Source organism: Entelurus aequoreus, linkage group LG28 (assembly GCF_033978785.1).
Source record: "Entelurus aequoreus isolate RoL-2023_Sb linkage group LG28, RoL_Eaeq_v1.1, whole genome shotgun sequence".
NCBI classification, from domain to species: domain Eukaryota; kingdom Metazoa; phylum Chordata; class Actinopteri; order Syngnathiformes; family Syngnathidae; genus Entelurus; species Entelurus aequoreus.
In genome coordinates this window covers 34434384-34454873 of record NC_084758.1, presented here as the reverse complement: position 1 = coordinate 34454873, position 20490 = coordinate 34434384, and the positions used below count along the sequence as shown (strand labels likewise).

Below are 20490 nucleotides of genomic sequence, written 5' to 3'. Positions count from 1 at the left end.
CCTAACAGTCGGCCACAACAAACAAAGGCCTAACAGTCGGCCACAACAAACAAACAAAGGCCCACCAGTCGGCCACAACAAACAAAGGCCCAACAGTCGGCCATAACAAATAAAGGCCCACCAGTCGGCCACAACAAACAAAAAGGCCCACCAGTCGGCCACAACAAACAAAAAGGCCTAACAGTCGGCCACAACAAACAAACAAAGGCCCACCAGTCGGCCACAACAAACAAAGGCCCAACAGTCGGCCATAACAAATAAAGGCCCACCAGTCGGCCACAACAAACAAAAAGGCCTAACAGTCGGCCACAACAAACAAAAAGGCCCACCAGTCGGCCATAACAAACAAAAAGGCCTAACAGTCGGCCACAACAAACAAAAAGGCCCAACAGTCGGCCACAACAAACAAATAGGCCCAACAGTCGGCCACAACAAACAAAAAGGCCCAACAGTCGGCCACAACAAACAAAAAGGCCCACCAGTCGGCCACAACAAACAAAGGCCTAACAGTCGGCCACAACAAACAAAGGCCTAACAGTCGGCCACAACAAACAAACAAAGGCCCACCAGTCGGCCACAACAAACAAAGGCCCAACAGTCGGCCACAACAAATAAAAAGGCCCACCAGTCGGCCACAACAAACAAAGGCCTAACAGTCGGCCACAACAAACAAACAAAGGCCCACCAGTCGGCCACAACAAACAAAGGCCCAACAGTCGGCCACAACAAACAAAAAGGCCTAACAGTCGGCCACAACAAACTGACAACCATAGTTGGTCCTAATCAGTGAGGGCAGGTGTGTTCACCTGCATCAATCACTCACACCCACCTTGACTCTCTTAGCAGCAGTTGAGAGCCATTGTGAGTGACAGCTTGTCATGTCTTTGTGTGTCACTGACTAAAAGTGTGTTGTTGCTTCATGTTGTGTTATTCAACACTCTGACCCACCTTGACTCTCTTAACCAGCAGTTGAGAGCCATTGTGAGTGACAGCTTGTCACCTCTTTGTGTGTCACTGACTAAAAGTGTGTTGTTGCTTCATGTTGTGTTATCACACACTCACACCCACCTTGACTCTCTTAGCAGCAGTTGAGAGCCATTGTGAGTGACAGCTTGTCACCTTTGTGTGTCACTGACTAAAAGTGTGTTGTTGCTTCATGTTGTGTTATTCAACACTCTGACCCACCTTGACTCTCTTAGCAGCAGTTGAGAGCCATTGTGAGTGACAGCTTGTCATGTCTTTGTGTGTCACTGACTAAAAGTGTGTTGTTGCTTCATGTTGTGTTATCAATCACTCAGACCCACCTTGACTCTCTTAGCAGCAGTTGAGAGCCATTGTGAGTGACAGCTTGTCATCTTTGTGTGTCACTGACTAAAAGTGTGTTGTTGCTTCATGTTGTGTTATCAATCACTCAGACCCACACCTTGACTCTCTTAGCAGCAGTTGAGAGCCATTGTGAGTGACAGCTTGTCATCTTTGTGTGTCACTGACTAAAAGTGTGTTGTTGCTTCATGTTGTGTCGCTAACACATGTGCATGTGTAGTGCAGGTGAAAGTGTCACAGCAACACAATCACCGTAGAAAGCAGCAAAGCACATTATGGAAAACATCAACACAAGCAATAGAAAGCAGCAAAGCACATTATGGAAAACATCAACACAAGCAAGTGGAAAAGCCCAAAATATTACTCACTGTGAACAAAACCCGTCCGATCCACATCCGTCCAAAAAGAAAAATGATGAAGCGCTGACGGAGGCACTCAGGTGGAGTTAAATAGAACTAATTGAACGAGGAGCAGGTGTGCTGACGGGACAAGGCGCAGAGAGTAAAGGTGCCGTAAAAGACAGCGCGCAAACAGGAAACTGTGACAAAACAAAAGCACCTGGGCAGGAAGTGATTTCAAACACAGGAAAAGCAAACTTAACCAAAGTGTCTTCTGACACATCATATATATATATATATATATATATATATATATATATATATATATATATATATATATATATATATATATATATATATATATATATATATATATATATATATATATATATATATATTGGACTGACCATACGTCTTCTTTTCCCCGGACATCTCTTCTTTTGCTGGGGTGTGCAGGGTGAGGTTCTCATCTGCTGTTTTTTGTTTGAATGTAATCAACCTGTTGAAGCATTATTTATGTTCACATTATATACATTAGGTTATTTGGAATATTTCTACCTCTGCACTTTTTTTCTAAAACTGTGAATGTTACAGAATATAAGTGTAACTTATTTTGTTATACCATACTTGCAACCCTTGAGACCTCCAATATCGGGAGGTGGGGGGTAGGGGGAGGGGGCTTGGTCTGGGGTGGGGTGGTTGGGGGCGTGGTTATTTACAGCTAGAATTCACCAACTCGAGTATTTAATATATATATATATATATATATATATATATATATATATATATATATATATATATATATATATTTATTTATTTTATTTACATAGGAAAAAAAAGAAATACTTGAATTTCAGTGTTCCGGTGGCTATCCATTAGATGGCAGTATTGTCCTGTTTAACTTCTCCGTTCATGATGTCCGCATTGAGCTGGAGGGGGCGTGGCCTCCAGCTCCGGCTGAATACCGAGAGTTTGTCGGGAGAAAGTCTCTGCCGGGAGGTTGTCGGGAGAGGCTCTGAGTACCGGGATTCGCCTGCTAAAAACGGGAGGGTTGACAAGTATGTGTTATACTGTTGTAAGCTATTTTTATGGGCTTGCCTCTTTGTGGTGTCAAGTTCCTGTTATACAGTATATGCCTTGAGCTCTTATTTTGAAGGCGCTAAGAGCGGAAAAACTACAAAATAACAAAACACGGAGGCTCCGGTTTTACACGAGGACCACTTTATTACCTTTCTTTCAAAACCTCCGCTCCACTACAACGTGACGCCACTTCCGCTCTTAGCGCCTTCAAAATAAGAGCTCAAGGCATATACTGTATAACAGGAAGTTATCACAAAGAGGCAAGCCCATAAAAATAGGTTACACAGTATGACTGAATACATTTACATAAACATTTGTTTTCTTTTTTTGTAAATGAATGAAGTCACGTTTATGACAATCTTTTTACAAAACAAAATATAGAATAGATTGAGACTTTTTTTTAGTAGATTGCACAGTACAGTACATATTCCATACAATTGACCACTAAATGGTAACACTCCAATACGTTGTTCAACTTGTTTAAGTCGGGGTCCATGTTAATCAATTCATGGTAAATGTGAGATATAACAGGATAATGCATACATTTATCATTTGTTTTCAAAACGCTTACCAAAAAGTGGGACCCCAAAAATGAACTGTGGGACCCCATTTTTATGACTTGATGGGGTCCCTGCACTGCAAAAACTGAAATCTAAGTAAGATTGAATATCTCAAATAAGGGTGATATTTGCTTATTTTCTGTCTGATAAGATAATTCTTCTCACTAAGCAGATTTTATGTTAGAGTGTTTTACTTGTTTTAAGCGTTTTGGTCCTAAATGATCTCAGTAAGATATTACAGCTTGTTGCTGAGATTTGATGAGCTATATTGAGTAAAACATGCTTGAAACTAGAATATCAACTGTTGCAAAGCTGTGTCATCAACACTCACAAGTATAAAACTACTTTTTTAAAGTAATCATTTCTTATTTCAATCATGAAAAAAAAATCATGACTTTGACACAATTGCGTCTCATAATTAAAACAGATGACAGCCAAATGGACTTTGCTGTTTTATTTTCAATGAACCAATAGAAAATACGCACTCATATAGTAGTACAGTTGGCACAGTACAATAAACTGACAGTTAATATTTAAACATTTAACATCTCTAACAATTTTGAACAGAAAAGGTTCATGCACATTCAGATAAATTCTTCAAAATTACAATTAAAAACATTTTGGGCCGGGCTGTATGTATGCGCACTAATTGACTGAAAGAGCACGCACCTGGCGCGATGATGTCATGTTGTTGATGGAAAAATGCATTTTTAGACGGTTAGGAGACCCCGAGAGTAACAAGCGGTTGCCTTGTTGCCTTCCCATTAAGAAAAATAAATTAAGTTTTTAGTATAAGTTTGCTGGTTTCTAGAAATGTAATGCCGCATTTACTAGCATTTACTTAATTTAAGAATATTTTTCAATATATTGAGCAAATAGGTCTCAATTTTGTTTTTCTACCAAGAAAAGTGCACTTAGTGAGAATATACTTATTTTAAGGTATTTTTTGGGTTCATTGAGGTTAGCTAATTTGACTTGTTTTGGAAAGTCTTGACAAGCCAAATTTTCTTGTTCTATTGGCAGATAATTTTGCTTAGTTCAAACATACCACACATTTGTTTTTATAAAACTAAGTTTCGTTGTACTTGCGCAATGACAATAAAGACCTATCTATCCATCTTTATTTAAATAAATATGTTATTTATAAAGCAAGTTGGAGTATCATTGGCAAATGTTCACCTAGTCCCGGCCTTGGCACGCATATACTGTACCTGTCCTCTTTTTGGGATTTCAGAATATGGTCAGCCTAACACACATACATATATGTTTATTCATGGCCATTTACATCTAACATCTATAGCAGTGGTTCTTAACCTTGTTGGAGGCACCGAACCCCACCAGTTTCATAATCGCATTCACCGAACACTCCTTTTTTTCCCCCAAATTCAAGACAAAGTTATTATATGTTTTTAGTAACACTTTAGCATGGGGAACATATTCTAAGTAACAAAGAATTAATTTAGCGTTTTTTGGACACTAGGGGAACATATTTTAAGTAACAAATACTTTAATTTAGAGTTATTTGGTTCGGGTTATAATAAGATCATGCCGAATAAGGCATTAATAAGTACTTAATAATGACTAGTTAAGAGCTAATTACCAGAGGTGTGGACTCGAGTCACATGACTTGGACTCGAGTCAGACTCGAGTCATGAATTTGATGACTTTAGACTCGACTTGACAAAATGTAAAGAGACTTGCAACTCGACTTAGACTTTAACATCAATGACTTGTGACTTCACTTGGACTTGAGCCTTTTGACTTGACATGACTTGCTACTTTCCCCAAAACCTAAAGCTTAAAAAGTTATTTGGGAGCGCTCCGTAGCTTTCATTTTGTACGTGTCTGTCTATCAGCGTGTTGTTCCTGTCAGCGTGTGTGCTCGCAGTACAACAGCCAATCAAATTAGATCTACATTGTTTTCATCACACAGCATTCAGCCAATCAAATTGCAGGACAACCAATGAACAAGAGTTGTCAAACAACGCGCCAGTGAGAGAGATTTATACCAAAGTTGGTTTCGTTCGGGTATAAAAACTACGACTTGGTCAACAAAAAAGGAATTGCCGTATGCAAATCACGCAGTTCGAATATTACAGACGGAGACGCAACAACTTCCAACTTCGTTCGACATTTGAAGTTGCACAAAGAAGGGTAAGTTTTGAATGTAAGATAACGTTTATTGGCTAAGTAACGTGACTTTTATTTGCTGTGTAGTTAAATCAGTGAGGCTGTAAACTAACTGCTAACGTCATAACCATAGACATCTTATAAGGGTACGCAGCATCGAGCGCTACTGCTTACTGGCCCAGACGAGACGCGGGGCCGCCATCTTGGAGTGGTGATCCGCTCCACTCAGTGCAATTCATTTGGCAGGAGCAATGAACTGTCAGCGCATTTAATTCATTTTACCTCACTGAATACCACTCATTTTCACACGCTTTTTTGTCATACGTGTAGCTATGATAACGGACACATATTTTATTATTCATAGTTTGCTTAACAGTAATATAATATTCTTATATGCTATAAGTGACCAGACGTCCGAGATCAAAACCGGGAATATAAGCCCAGAGAAGGGGGGAAAAAAAGGTCAGCTATTTTTTAAGTTGAAGAAACAATATAATTACGTTATATATACATGCGTATATCCTACATAAACAATGTATGAATACATTAGATATCTATATATCTTATAGACCGTATCTCTGTTGCTGCAGCAGCAGAGAGTTTATTCTGTCTTGACACTTTGTATTGATACTTTGTATTACATTCTTCCCTTAAATTATCATGTTTACAGTGATTGTTATATATGTATTTTTTATGTATGTCACTTTGGAAAAAGCGTCTGCCAAATACTTAAACATATATAAACACCTGAAAGTCTTTATATCAGCTAAAACCACCAATCTGTTTCACTGGATTAAGAATAAAACCAAATGCTGTCTTACCCAACAATGTTAGTATTTGAATATTGTTACTTGAAGACGTATTCCTGGTTACAATTATACTGTTAAGAAAGTATTGTCTTATATTTTGCCTAAAATGAGAATGCATCATAATCAGTGGCGGCTGGTGAATTTTGTTTTAGGTGGGTCTGAAAGTTTGTAAAGCAAATCCCTGTAGGGTCGTCATCCTCCCCCAGAAGATTTATTTGTGATTTTCACATACAAATATTGAAGATCTTTGCTCCTTCTCAACTATGTGGTAATGTTATTTTCATAAAATACAACCAATAGTACATTAATGTTAAATCTTACTTGTGAAAAGTAATCCCCCGATTCCTATTTTCAACAGTCCGCTCATTTGAGCAGAAAAACGCTGAACACCAGCCCGGCATCTTTGTTTTCTACCTGTCAACTGTCAGTTTAGGCTGCTCGCCGGCTCCTCATCACCACTTCAAGATGCAATATGCTCGCGTCACAGCAACCAATACTGCGTCTACTTATAAGATGTCTATGGTTATAACATCATTTCAAACACAGCAATCTGTTGCGTCCACTGCAGTTTTCTACCTTATTCATACTTTTTATCAAGTGATTTTTTTAAGCAGGGTTGCATGAGGTACCTACACTTAACGTTACGTTAGTCAATGTATCACACACAGTAACATAACGTTAGACGGCGGTCAGCAGCACCGTGTATTTTAGCCACCTACAAAAAGACAAACATAGTCAAATAAAGGTCAGTTAAAATGTTTACTGTATTAAGAATATGTGTACATATTGCATAGGGCCCTGACATCTAAAAAGTAAAACTCTGTTCATTGTTATGTTCATGTATTTGTTATGTTTTTCATGTGTACGCACACATAAACACACGTACAGTATGAGATGAGATCAATGAGATAAGGTAAGAACAGAATAGAAACTGCTGTGGAACTAGTTACAATGCAATATGTCATGGAAATACAATGTTAACACTTTTGTACAAATAAGTACAGTTGCATTTGTTTTTGCAAATGTGTTTATTCTGTAAAGGAATGAGTTAAATGTTTAAAATTGTTTAAACTATTAAAATGACTGGTTAATAGTGCTATTATGAATTGCAATGTCAGTACTATTTTTTTTCCTGCTATTTCAAATGCACTTGTTTTAATAAATAAATACAGCGGTTTAAAAGCATACACAATCTGTGTAAAAATATTAGTCTGTGGTTAAAAGGACTTGAAAGGACTCGAAACTCAAAATGCAGGACTTGTGACTTGACTTGAGACTTTCCAGTCTTGACTTTGGACTTGACTCGGGACTTGCCTGTCTTGACTCGGGACTTGACTCGAGACTTGAGGGCAAAGACTTGAGACTTACTTGTGACTTGCAAAGCAATGACTTGGTCCCACCTCTGCTAATTACTAATTTGCATGTTAATAAGCAACTAATTAATGGTGAATATGTTCCCCATACTAAACCGTGCATGAACATCACCTTGTTCAACCTCCGCCGAACCCCTGAGGCCAATTCACCGAACCCCTAGGGTTCGATCGAACCCAGGTTAAGAACCACTGATCTATACCCACATACATACATTCATGATCATTTACATCTACCATCTATACACATGTAGTGAGTCTTATTCTGCGTTGTGCAGTTTTAAAAAAAATAAAAGACACTTCACCATGCCGTCGTTTCATTATTTATTGGTAACCTGTGTTGGAAATACGAAACACACACACAGGTCTCAGCTTTCTGGCGGACTGATATCTGCTCCTTCCACTCAAAAGTCCGAAAGGAAGAGGAAGTAACAAACATTCATCATATAAAAAAAAAATTAATTACATTAACAAAAACGTTTTATCATAAAAAAATAATGCACAAATCCACATACCTGTGTTGGAAATACGAAACACATACACAGGTTTCAGCTTTCTGGCGGACTGATATCTGCTCCTGTGTGGTGTAAATAGTACCATGCGTAAATGCGACCAAACAATTCACACAGTCGACGCTCTAGTTCTAAATAAACGAAATGGTGCAGCAAATTACTTAAACCAACACATTACTTATACCCACAACATTATTGGGTTAACTTTTAAAAGGAACGTTTAGGAAGAATATTTACAATATGAAGAAACACGGAGCAGTGAAGAACTATTACCTTCCATTCAAAGTCCGAAGGAAGAGGAAGTAAATAACCGAAAAGACACCAGACATCCGGTTCTTCCTAAAATAAAAGCGATACTTCAAAATAAAACATAACACCCTGTCTAATTCATAATATAGCGCAACAACATCACACTATTACACACATTCATGGTCATTTACATCTATACACACATACACACATTCATGGTCATTTACATCCAGAGGGTGCACTGGCTCGGTCTGCAACAACGTAGAAGGAAACGTCTACAGGAAGTGACGTGCCCGTGCACATGCGCAAACTGATCGTCGTGTCTTTACTAGAAATCTGTCCTAAAAAAGGCACCAGTACAGTGTGAACTTTTATGTCCGCGTTAATGCTCATTTTGTCTTTCTACCTGTTCACCTACGGCGGGACAAACTGGACGTTATTCATTATTTGTGTCAGGAGGAACTCGACGCTTCTCTGGCGAGCTTAGCTTAGCATGCTAGGGAGCTTGCTAGCTGCTAGCAAAGAGAGGCGGAAGTGTGGCCAAATAGCGATGACGTGTGAAATGTCACGTGTGACGTACAAATCGTGATGCGTGGAAATGTGTGACGTACTAATGCTGCCAGTGTGGGGGAATCAGTGAGTAGTTGAGGGGGAACTTTGTCCAAGTAAAGTGGAGAAGGAGCCACAACGTCAACGACTGGACGCAGTTTGGAAGAAACATCAAGTTGTGTCACACACATCAGGTTTGTTTACTAACTTTATATGTCCTCATTACCAACTGTATACGTCCTCATTACCAACTGCATATGTCCTCATTACCAACTGCATATGTCCTCATTACCAGCTGCATATGTCCTCATTACCAACTGCATATGTCCTCATTACCAACTGCATATGTCCTCATTACTAACTACTGTATATGTCCTCATTACCAACTGCATATGTCCTCATTACTAACTACTGTACATGTCCTCATTACCAACTGCATATGTCCTCATTACCAACTGCATATGCCCTCACTACTAACCTTTATGTCCTCATTACCAACTGTATACGTCCTCATTACTAACTTTATATGTCATTACTAACTTTGTTATTACTAACTTTGTATGTTATTACTAACTTTATATGTCCTTATTACCAACTTTATATTAAGTTAAAGTTAAAGTAGCAATGATTGTCACACACACACTAGGTGTGGCGAAATGATCCTCTGCATTTGACCCATCACAAGTGTCCGCCGTGAGATGGGTAGGTCGAGAGTTCAAACCCCGGCCGAGTCATACCAAAGACTATAAAAATGGGAGCCATTACATCTCTGCATCAAGGGATGGAATAAGGTGTTAAATCACCAAAAATGATTCCCGGGCGTGGCCACCGCTGCTGCTCACTGCTCCCCTCAACTCCCAAGGGGCGAACATGGGGATGGGTCAAATGCAGAGGGCAATTTTCACCACACCTGGTGTGTGTGACTATCATTGGTACTTGAACTTTTAAAGTCTTTAGACCAGGGGCCGTACTTATCAAGCTTCTTAGAATTACTCCTAAGAAGTCTGCTGAGAGTTGACTTAAGAGTAAATAAATTATTCGCTGAAAGCCGCACTTAAAAGTTAGTTATCAAGCGTCTTACTCACACTTTCAGCGAAGTGTAGGACTGAATCTTAAGTGTCACACTCAGAGCTGAATTACGACATTACTATGTGCCGTAAACGCAATTTTAGGTGACGTCATTTCTGTGTCCATAGAAATGACCAATCACGGAAGGGGATCCGTTGTCTAAGAATAAAGAAATATCTTAGAAATATTTAAGTGGACAATGGGAGTGTATATTTTGACAATAAACTACAAAATAATACAAAACAAACTAGTCCCCGCCGGCACTCACGCTACTGCTCCCTCTCTTCTCTCGCCCACACACTCACTGACGTCACTCACCTCACATACGCTACTCTCATAACATTTTCTTTCCAATTCATTAATTAGGCAACTAATTTGAAACTGGTGTGGGTGGCTCTATATATACTAGCCCACTGCAGCCACATGCAGAAATCAACAAGGAATCGAAAAGTATTAAATCTGTGACAAAAATAATACCCGCTCTGTCTATACGATACCTTTTGATCAGCTGCTCGTTATCAAACAAATCCAGGACATCCTTCCGCTCCCTGAACGTTCGCGCACGTCTCTCTCGTCTCAGTCCCATCCCCTGCTGGCAACTCCTAACCACTTAAGACACCTCTGAAGGTCTCTTAAATATCGTGGAGAGTAGGAGTGATTCTTAGACTTAAGAACGTTGATAAAAAGCTTTTATTCTTAAGTTTGAGAGTAGGACTAAATTTCGCAAATTCTCAGGACTTAAGTGTAAAATGGCACTCTAAGAAGCTTGATAAGTACGGCCCCAGGTGAGTAGTTATTGGCCAAAGACTGTAGTCAGGGGCCAACTTGCCTGGGGCCCCCAAACGTCTCATAAATGTGGTTTATAAAGATGCATTATATTTGAAAGACGTTTATTTATTTTTATCTTCATTTCTGTGCTTAAAAATACGCCCAAAAGGCTGAAACATGATTGTTGTGACGGCTGTCAGCTCGCGTCCCTTTTCACACCATGAAGTTATTCCATGTTCCTGGCCTTCCAAAACACTAATTTCCATACAAAAATAAAGCGCAGAAGAGGAGCGGGAATAAAAGCGTTCGATCCAAACCAGCCAAGATGTGGAGTGACAGCCAGTCAGGTGTTTGACAACAACAGCAGCAGCAGAGTGACACTTTATCGCTAATAAGTGAGAATGAAAGTGAAACTCAAGTTGCCCCCCTTATGAAGCTATCACATACATCAGATTTATGACAGCACAAGACTTACATAAATAGATATGATCAAAATACAATCAATCTCACGGAGATTCCTGAGCCGGTTTGAGTGTGAATGAGGAACCACAGATCCTTTCCCCATCAACAACAATGCTAATCACGCAGACTTTGTGAGAGCCAATGATGATTACTTTGGGACAAAAGATGGTTCAGAACCTTTTAATGTTGAAGGAGGAGGATCTTCAAGTTTTAGGAGCTTTCCTAAAAAGATGCAGCTTTAGTCAGACACTAAGCATCATGTAGCAGTGTTGCTAAGTGCTAAACAATCAAATCATCACTTATATCAATATAATTGTTGATATTTCAACAGGAGTGGACCACCGGGATGGATCAGTGGGTACCACAGCCCCTCCCACGTTAAAGAGGAAGAGGAGGACCACAGCATCAGTCTCTTGGAGGAGCTTGATGTCAACAAGATGCCAGTGACTGGTGTGCTTGTGAAGGGTGAAGATGATGAGGAGAGAGAGGAAAAGCCTCCAAGCAGCAGCTCAGCTCAACACATGACAAGAGAAGCTGGTGGAGACCACTGTGGAGGACCACCAGCAGACAAGATCTCAGCTCCACGGTCGAGGTCACACTCTCCTGACTCTGATGATGGAGGACCACCAGCAGACAAGATGTTAGCCCCACAATCAAGGTCACACTCTCCTGACTCTGATGATGGAGGACCACCAGCAGACAAGATGTTAGCCCCACAATCAAGGTCACACTCTGACTCTGATGGAGACCACAGTGGAGGACCACCAGCAGACAAGATGTTAGCCCCACAATTAAGGTCACACTCTCCTGCCTCTGATGATGGAGACCACAGTGGAGGACCACCAGCAGACAAGATTTCATCTCCACAATTAAGGTCACACTCTCCTGCCTCTAATGATGGAGACCACAGTGGAGGACCACCAGCAGACAAGATGTTATCTCCACTATCAGATAGTGACGACACGACGTCACAATCTCCTGACTCCGACGATGAAGATACTAAAGCACACTTGACATGTTCTCACTGTGATAAAACCTTTCATCGCCGTCGTAACCTGAAGAGACACATGAGAATACACACCGGAGAAAAACCATACATGTGCTCAGTCTGTAGTAAAAGATTCTCTCGGAAGGAAGATGTGAAAATCCACATGAGAATACACACTGGGGAGAAGCCCTTTGACTGTCCTTTTTGTGGGAAAGGTTTCAAACAGAATAAGCATCTGAAAATACACATAAGAATACACACGGGAGAAAGACCCTTTTCTTGTTCAATCTGCAGCAAAGGTTTTACACAAAGTCACTGTTTGAAAGTACACATGAGAATACACACTGGCGAAAGACCATATTCCTGTTCGAGCTGCGACAAAAGCTTTGCTGACCGATCGACACTTGTCAAACACATGAGGACACACACGGGTGAGAAGGTGTTGAGTTGCAGTGTGTGTGGTGAAAGCTTCTCCTATAAGTACCAGTGGAAGAAACACAAGTGTGCTGCTGACAACAGCAGCAAATGATACATATATGTAAGTACCAGTGGAAGAAACAACGCAGCAAATGATACATATTAGGGGTGTAACGGTACGTGTATTTGTATTGAACCGTTTCGGTACGGGGGGTTCGGTTCGGAGGTGTACCAAACGAGTTTCCACACGAACATATAAAGCTAAAGTCTTAACAAGCTGCTCCGCTTCCTTCTGCGCATGTAGTCGGTTCTTAGCATTTAGCAGGTAAGCATCAGGCAGCGGACTCTCCCCAAGTTATAATAAACACCTCCCAGTCAACTATTAGTAACATCATGATGAGCCCGTTGACCTTCTAGAAATATAAACTGCCGTTTCAGCTCGCTCGCAGTCCTGGCTTGAGGTGAAGGCTAATTCGCTTTTAGCGTAACGTTAGCTCATTTTGCGGTGTGTGTGTGTTACGGACAGCAAAGCCCTGTCTGTCTGTTATTTCACTTGACCTTTTTCTGTGTTGATTGAGCTGTGTTGAAGCAGCAAAAAAGGACATTATGTTAAATGAAGAGTTTCTGTCTCTGATAGTTGATATAATAATGTAAGTGCATCATAAAGCCTACATGAACTCCATGGTGTTCAGGGATGAATAGTCTCTCCTATTGCTATTGTACTATTTTTTCAGCTAGTTACATTAATCATTAGTAATGGAGCAGCCTAGTTTTGAATGGCAGGGTCCCTGCTGTCACATGTTGATACAAATATAAAATGCACATAATGAAAATCAACTACAGGCTTCCCAAATGCTGTAATAAATTAAGCATGATGAGTTGACTTGAAACTGTTTAATGCTGCACTTTTTTTATGTAGAAGTTTTGTCATTTTATTTAATCTGAGCAACAACTTGAGGCAGTTTAATGTTGATTAACATGGGCAGAATTATTATAGTGTTCCCAATGTTAAAAGGATAAAGCCATTGTTTACAAATTTGGTATATAACCAAAACATTTATATTTTGTTGCTTTCTTACTGTACCGAAAATGAACCGAACCGTGACCTCTACACCGAAATTTTTGTGTACCGTTACACCCGTAGTACCAGTGGAAGAAAGAAAGCAGCAAATGATACATATATATAAGTACCAGTGGAAGAAAGAAAGCAGCAAATGATACATATATATAAGTACCAGTGAAAGAAAGAAAGCAGCAAATGATACATATATATATAAGTACCAGTGGAAGAAACAAGTAACAGCCGCAGAAAATGAAGCTGCAGGATTTAAAATAAAGTGTCAAAACTTTGACTTGACTAACATGAGCACATGTGACATGTGACATCATTGTTAATATGATGCTAACATTTATAGATGACATGTTTTAGATCACTGCTGTTTATTTCAGTCAAGTGCATGTATTAATATACAACATTGTGTACTTCTAAAGAATAAACTTTTGAAAAGTTGTAGGCTGAAGCGTCAGTTCATTTTGCCAACCCTTTTTTTTTTTAAATATAAATGTACTTAAAAAATAAAACAAATGTTCCATAATGTGTATACAGATCTTCATAATTCAGTTTTATACTTACCAGTAAGAGTGTTTTTATATATGGTGTGTTTCATATTTTCATTTCCAAATATAAATGATTCCATAGATGAACTCTTATTTGGAACATGCACACAACCATGTACATCAGGGGTCACCAACGCGGTGCCCGCGGGCACCAGGTAGCCCGTAAGGACCAGATGAGTAGCCCGCTGGCCTGTTCTAAAAATAGCTCAAATAGCAGCACTTACCAGTGAGCTGCCTCTATTTTTTAAATGTTATTTATTTACTAGCAAGCTGGTCTCGCTTTGCCTGACATTTTTAATTCTAAGAGAGACAAAACTCAAATAGAATTTGAAAATCCAAGAAAATATTTTAAAGACTTGGTCTTCACTTGTTTAAATAAGTTCATTTGTTTTACTTTGCTTCTTATAACTTTCAGAAAGACAATTTTAGAGAAAAAAATACAACCTTAAAAATGATTTTAGGATTTTTAAACACATATACCTTTTTACCTTTTAAATTACTTCCTCTTCTTTCCTGACAATTTAAATCAATGTTCAAGTAAATTATTATTTTTTATTGTAAAGAATAATAAATACATTTTAATTTAATTCTTCATTTTAGCTTCTGTTTTTTCGACGAAGAATATTTGTGAAATATTTCTTCAAACTTATGATTAAAATTCAAAAAAATTATTCTGGCAAATCTAGAAAATCTGTAGAATCAAATTTAAATCTTATTTCAAAGTCTTTTGAATTTCTTTTAAAATTTTTGTTCTGGAAAATCTAGAAGAAATAATTATTTGTCTTTGTTAGAAATATAGCTTGGTCCAATTTGTTATATATTCTAACAAAGTGTGGATTGGATTTTAACCTATTTAAAACATGTCATCAAAATTCTAAAATTAATCTTAATCAGGAAAAATTACTAATGATGTCCCATAAATTCTTTTTTTAATTTTTTCAAAAAGATTCGAATTAGCTAGTTTTTCTCTTCTTTTTTTCAGTAGAATTTTGAATTTTAAAGAGTCGAAATATAAGATAAACTATGTTTCAAAATTTAATTAGGGTCCGCCCTGTACTGGTTACAAAGGAACCTATTGTTATTGTAAGGTTTTATTATTATTATTCCGCACCGTTGCGCACTACTTTGCCCCCCTTAACATGCTTCAAAACTCACCAAATTTTACACACATACAAAAACGTGCCCCAACCAGTTCAGTAAAAAAACCAATCCCCAAAAATCAAAATTGCGCTCTAGCGCCCCCTAGGAAGAAAACTGCCTGTAACTCCCAGTAGGAATGTCGTAGAGACATGAAACAAAAACCTGTATGTAGGTCTCACTTAGACCTACCTTTCATAATTTCACATCTTCGGGCAAAAACCAACAGGAAGTTGGCAATTTCCCCTTCAAGACAAAAAATGACTAAAAACACTCATTTTCAGTAGGAATGTCGTAGAGACATGAAACAAAAACCTGTATGTAGGTCTCACTTAGACCTACCTTTCATAATTTCACATCTTCGGGCGAAAACCAACAGGAAGTTGGCAATTTCCCCTTCAAGACAAAAAATGACTAAAAACACTAATTTTTTACCTCTAATTTGACTCCCTTAAAATACTTCAAAACTCACCAAAATTCTCACACACATCGGGACTGTTGGAAATTGCGATCTAAAAAAAAAAACGAACCCCAAAACTCAAAATTGTGCTCTACATAATTTTTTTAAAAAACAGAGAAAAAACTGCTCCTCAGAGGAAAACTCAGACAAAACTGCTTGTAACTTCCGGTAGGAACGTCTTAGAGACATGAAACAAATACCTCTATGTAGGTCTCGCCTAGACCTACATTTCATAGATTGCCATCCTTCAGCAAAAATCAACAGGAAGTTTGTTATTTCTCCTTCAAAACGAAATTTTTGTCACAACCGGTCACCAAACATCAAACGTTATCTCCTCTGAGCGCGTTTGTCGTTTCGGCTTCAAACTGCTACAGGAGAGAGATTGAACCCTTCTGATTAAAAGTTGACGAAAGAGTTGTGATTAGTGCTACCGTTTTGATTTTACGAGCCTTCAAAGACCCGCAGCACTAAAGTTGCTCCGCTGCTGTGATTTTACGCGCCGTCAAAGAAAACAACCACTGTGCCGCAACACCTAGGAAAAAGACACAGACACAACTTCCTCTAACTCCCAGTACGAATATCGTAAAGACACGAAACAAAAACCTCTATGTAGGTCTCACTCAGGACTACCACTGGACAAAAGTATTGGGACACCGAGGACTAACACCTGCCAAAATGCGGACCCGACCAACGCTGCTTGCAGCTTTGTCATTTGTTTTGTGTTTTGTCCTCTTTTAAACCGTTCAATTAAGTGTAAATATCATTAATTATTAATAATAATAGAGTTAAAGGTAAATTGAGCAAATTGGCTATTTCTGGCAATTTATTTAAGTGTGTATCAAACTGGTAGCCCTTCGCATGAATCATTACCCAAGAAGTAGCTCTTGCTTTCAAAAAGGTTGCTGACCCCTGCTGTACATATTTGTTCATACCTTAGCTTTTGAGCCGTGTGTTTCCCACCTAGGCCTTCAGTGATGTCCCACTTCCTCTCCAAATAGCATCACTGATGTCACCACATGACCATTGCTGGAGAAATACTATACAGGAACACATTTACTGGGCATTGAATCACATCATCGGTGTACAAAACGGGTTATTTTCTGCCGCATTTAAAAACCCATAAACCCGCATCAGTAATCAAAACATATCTTATGTGCTACTGTCAACATTGAACTTGCAAAAAAACGTGAAAAAATAAAAGTATTTGAACTCACAACTTATAGCACTCATTCGAGCTTCCAGGGTTGGCGGACATGGTCTCACAAGATGTGGTTTCTCTTTTAAAAAAAATAGTTTCTCACCCCCAAATCCTCCACACGACACCTCCGCTCCGGACAGGCTAACCTCCGAGGACAAAGCTACGAACAAGGAGACCGGGCTTTCTGCTCCGCCGCTCCCAGTCTGTGGAACGCTCTCCCTGACCACCTGGGGGCACCACAGACTGTGGCTGCTTTTAGAAAAAGGCTTAAAAACCCTTCCTTTTAGATATACCGTATTTCCTTGAATTGCCGCCGGGAATATAGTATTCGCCTGCCTAGAATTACAGCCGGGTCAAACTCGTTTCGCAAAATAATTAGCACATGCTTGGCACTTCCGCCGGGTCAAATATGAGTCATTAAATGACTCCCGCCTCCTGGTGGTAGAGGGCGCTAGTGATCCTTCTTGCGACTACCAGTACTGCAGAAGACCGGTGCTGCAGAAGAAGACAACAAGCAGCAAGCGTGAGCAGCGATCGTTTGCTTGCACTTTTACCATGGAGGATTACATATCTAAAATAAAACAGTTTTCTAAACTGGACTTTCAATCGAAGCAGGAGGTAATAATTAAAGGAATATCTCCAGAGACTTTTAAAACTGAAGAAAGATAAGGAAGACTGCCTTTGATCAGAAGCAGCTGCACAGGGACATCATTTATAAGTAAAGGTAAGACCCTAATAACGTTTTTTTTTTTATTAAATGGGCTTTTCATAAGGTAAGCGCCGGAGTGAGAAGAGGTTTTAAAATAATTAGCGCATGCTTGCCCATCCCGCATGCTTTTGGTAAGCGCAGGAGTGAGAAGAGATTTTAAATTAATTAGTGCCCCGGCGGCTATTCAAGGAAATACGGTATGCATACTAGGGCTGCGACTTTGACACTATTTTCCACATTCACACACTGATGGCGGGAGCTGCCATGCACGGCGCTAACCAGACCCATCAGGAGCAAGGGTGAAGTAACTTGCTCAAGGACACAACGGACGTGACTAGGATGGTAGAAGGTTCCTTAAAAAAAAGGTAGAAAAGCGCTATACAAGTACGACCCATTTACCATAGGGCTGCAACTAACGATTAATTTGATAATCGATTAATCTGTCTATTACTTCGATTAATAATCGGATAAAAGAGACAAACTACATTTCTATCATTTCCAGTATTTTATTGAAAAAAAACAGCATACTGGCACCATACTTATTTTGATTATTGTTTCTCAGCTGTTTGTACATGTTGCAGTTTATAAATAAGTTTATTAAAAATATATATATATTTAAAAAAATAAATAAAAATTGCCTCTGCGCATGCGCATAGCATGGATCAAACGAATCGATGACTAAATTAATCGCCAACTATTTCTAATCGATTAGTTGTTGCAGCCCTAATGCATACTAGTTTTAACTATTTGGCTGTTTTTATTTGTTATCATATTTTTATTTTAATACACTGTAGCACTTTGAGGTGGTTTACTCAATGTAAAGTGCTTTTTACAAATAAAATCTATTATTAAATATCCTTCTTGAAAATGGCTTTAATCATAAAAGACGCAGACGAGGCGTGTTGGCGGACTTCTTCAAGTTTACTCCACAGTGTGCTCGTCAAAAAATATCCCGCTGCCTAAACATGGCTACTGCACATGCTGGGTGTCCTAAAGACTGTTCTTTTCTTTTGTGGTTATTGGTTTGCTTGAGTGTAGTTCACTTTTACGACACTGGAGGGGGCAATGAACGCATCATTGCATCAAAATGCTGTGAAAGTTAGTCAACTTTGTCTTTTGTTTCATCGGCAGTGTGGGGGAGTTACTTTATATACACTTTAATATCACTTGCTATGTGCTTCAAACTGTATTGCAACTCATTTATTGTAGGCTAATGGCTGTTTGGCATCAAGTTCACAAGCTAACTGCTAGCTGCATATCATACCCTGGAGGACATGTGATGCTATTTACATTCTATTACTCATTGCATTACTTAGGGCTGGGATGTTCAAATTATGTGCATGTATGTACATATGTATACCCAGCTAAGTCATGTATGTACATATGTATACCCAGCTAAGTCATGTATGTACATATGTATACCCAGCTAAGTCATGTATGTACATATGTATACCCAGCTAAGTCATGTATGTACATATGTGTACCCAGCTAAGTCATGTATGTACATATGTGTACCCAGCTAAGTCATGTATGTACATATGTGTACCCAGCTAAGTCATGTATGTACATATGTGTACCCAGCTAAGTCATGTATGTACATATGTGTACCCAGCTAAGTCATGTATGTACATATGTGTACCCAGCTAAGTCATGTATGTACATATGTGTACCCAGCTAAGTCATGTATGTACATATGTATACCCAGCTAAGTCATGTATGTACATATGTGTACCCAGCTAAGTCATGTATGTACATATGTGTACCCAGCTAAGTCATGTATGTACATATGTGTACCCAGCTAAGTCATGTATGTACATATGTGTACCCAGCTAAGTCATGTATGTACATATGTGTACCCAGCTAAGTCATGTATGTACATATGTGTACCCAGCTAAGTCATGTATGTACATATGTGTACCCAGCTAAGTCATGTATGTACATATGTATACCCAGCTAAGTCATGTATGTACATATGTGTACCCAGCTAAGTCATGTATGTACATATGTGTACCCAGCTAAGTCATGTATGTACATATGTGTACCCAGCTAAGTCATGTATGTACATATGTGTACCCAGCTAAGTCATGTATGTACATATGTATACCCAGCTAAGTCATGTATGTACATATGTATACCCAGCTAAGTCATGTATGTACATTTGTGTACCCAGCTAAGTCATGTATGTACATATGTATACCCAGCTAAGTCATGTATGTACATATGTATACCCAGCTAAGTCATGTATGTACATATGTGTACCCAGCTAAGTCATGTATGTACATATGTGTACCCAGCTAAGTCATGTATGTACATGTGTACCCAGCTAAGTCATGTATGTACATATGTGTACCCAGCTAAGTCATGTATGTACATATGTATACCCAGCTAAGTCATGTATGTACATATGTATACCCAGCTAAGTCATGTATGTACATATGTATACCCAGCTAAGTCATGTATGTACATATGTATACCCAGCTAAGTCATGTATGTACATATGTATACCCAGCTAAGTCATGTATGTACATATGTGTACCCAGCTAAGTCATGTATGTACATATGTGTACCCAGCTAAGTCATGTATGTACATATGTATACCCAGCTAAGTCTTGTATGTACATATGTGTACCCAGCTAAGTCATGTATGTACATATGTGTACCCAGCTAAGTCATGTATGTACATATGTATACCCAGCTAAGTCATGTATGTACATATGTATACCCAGCTAAGTCATGTATGTACATA

General features: G+C 39.0%; 1 protein-coding gene across 2 annotated transcripts; it reads left to right on the top strand.

Moving 5' to 3' along the window:
- Positions 1–8698: 8698 nt before the first annotated feature.
- On the top strand, positions 8699–14069 carry LOC133645249 (zinc finger protein 664-like). 2 transcript variants are annotated; one of them, XM_062040150.1, is made up of 3 exons: positions 8699–9114; positions 11550–12014; positions 12093–14069. In XM_062040150.1, the coding sequence occupies exons 2-3, from the start codon at positions 11656–11658 to the stop codon at positions 12733–12735; spliced, it is 1002 nt and encodes a 333-aa protein (XP_061896134.1). In that variant the 5' UTR covers positions 8699–9114; positions 11550–11655; the 3' UTR covers positions 12736–14069. The 2 variants fall into 2 exon arrangements, with proteins under 2 accessions (XP_061896134.1, XP_061896133.1); XM_062040149.1 differs by having other exon boundaries at positions 11550–14069.
- The last annotated feature ends 6421 nt before the right edge of the window (positions 14070–20490 follow it).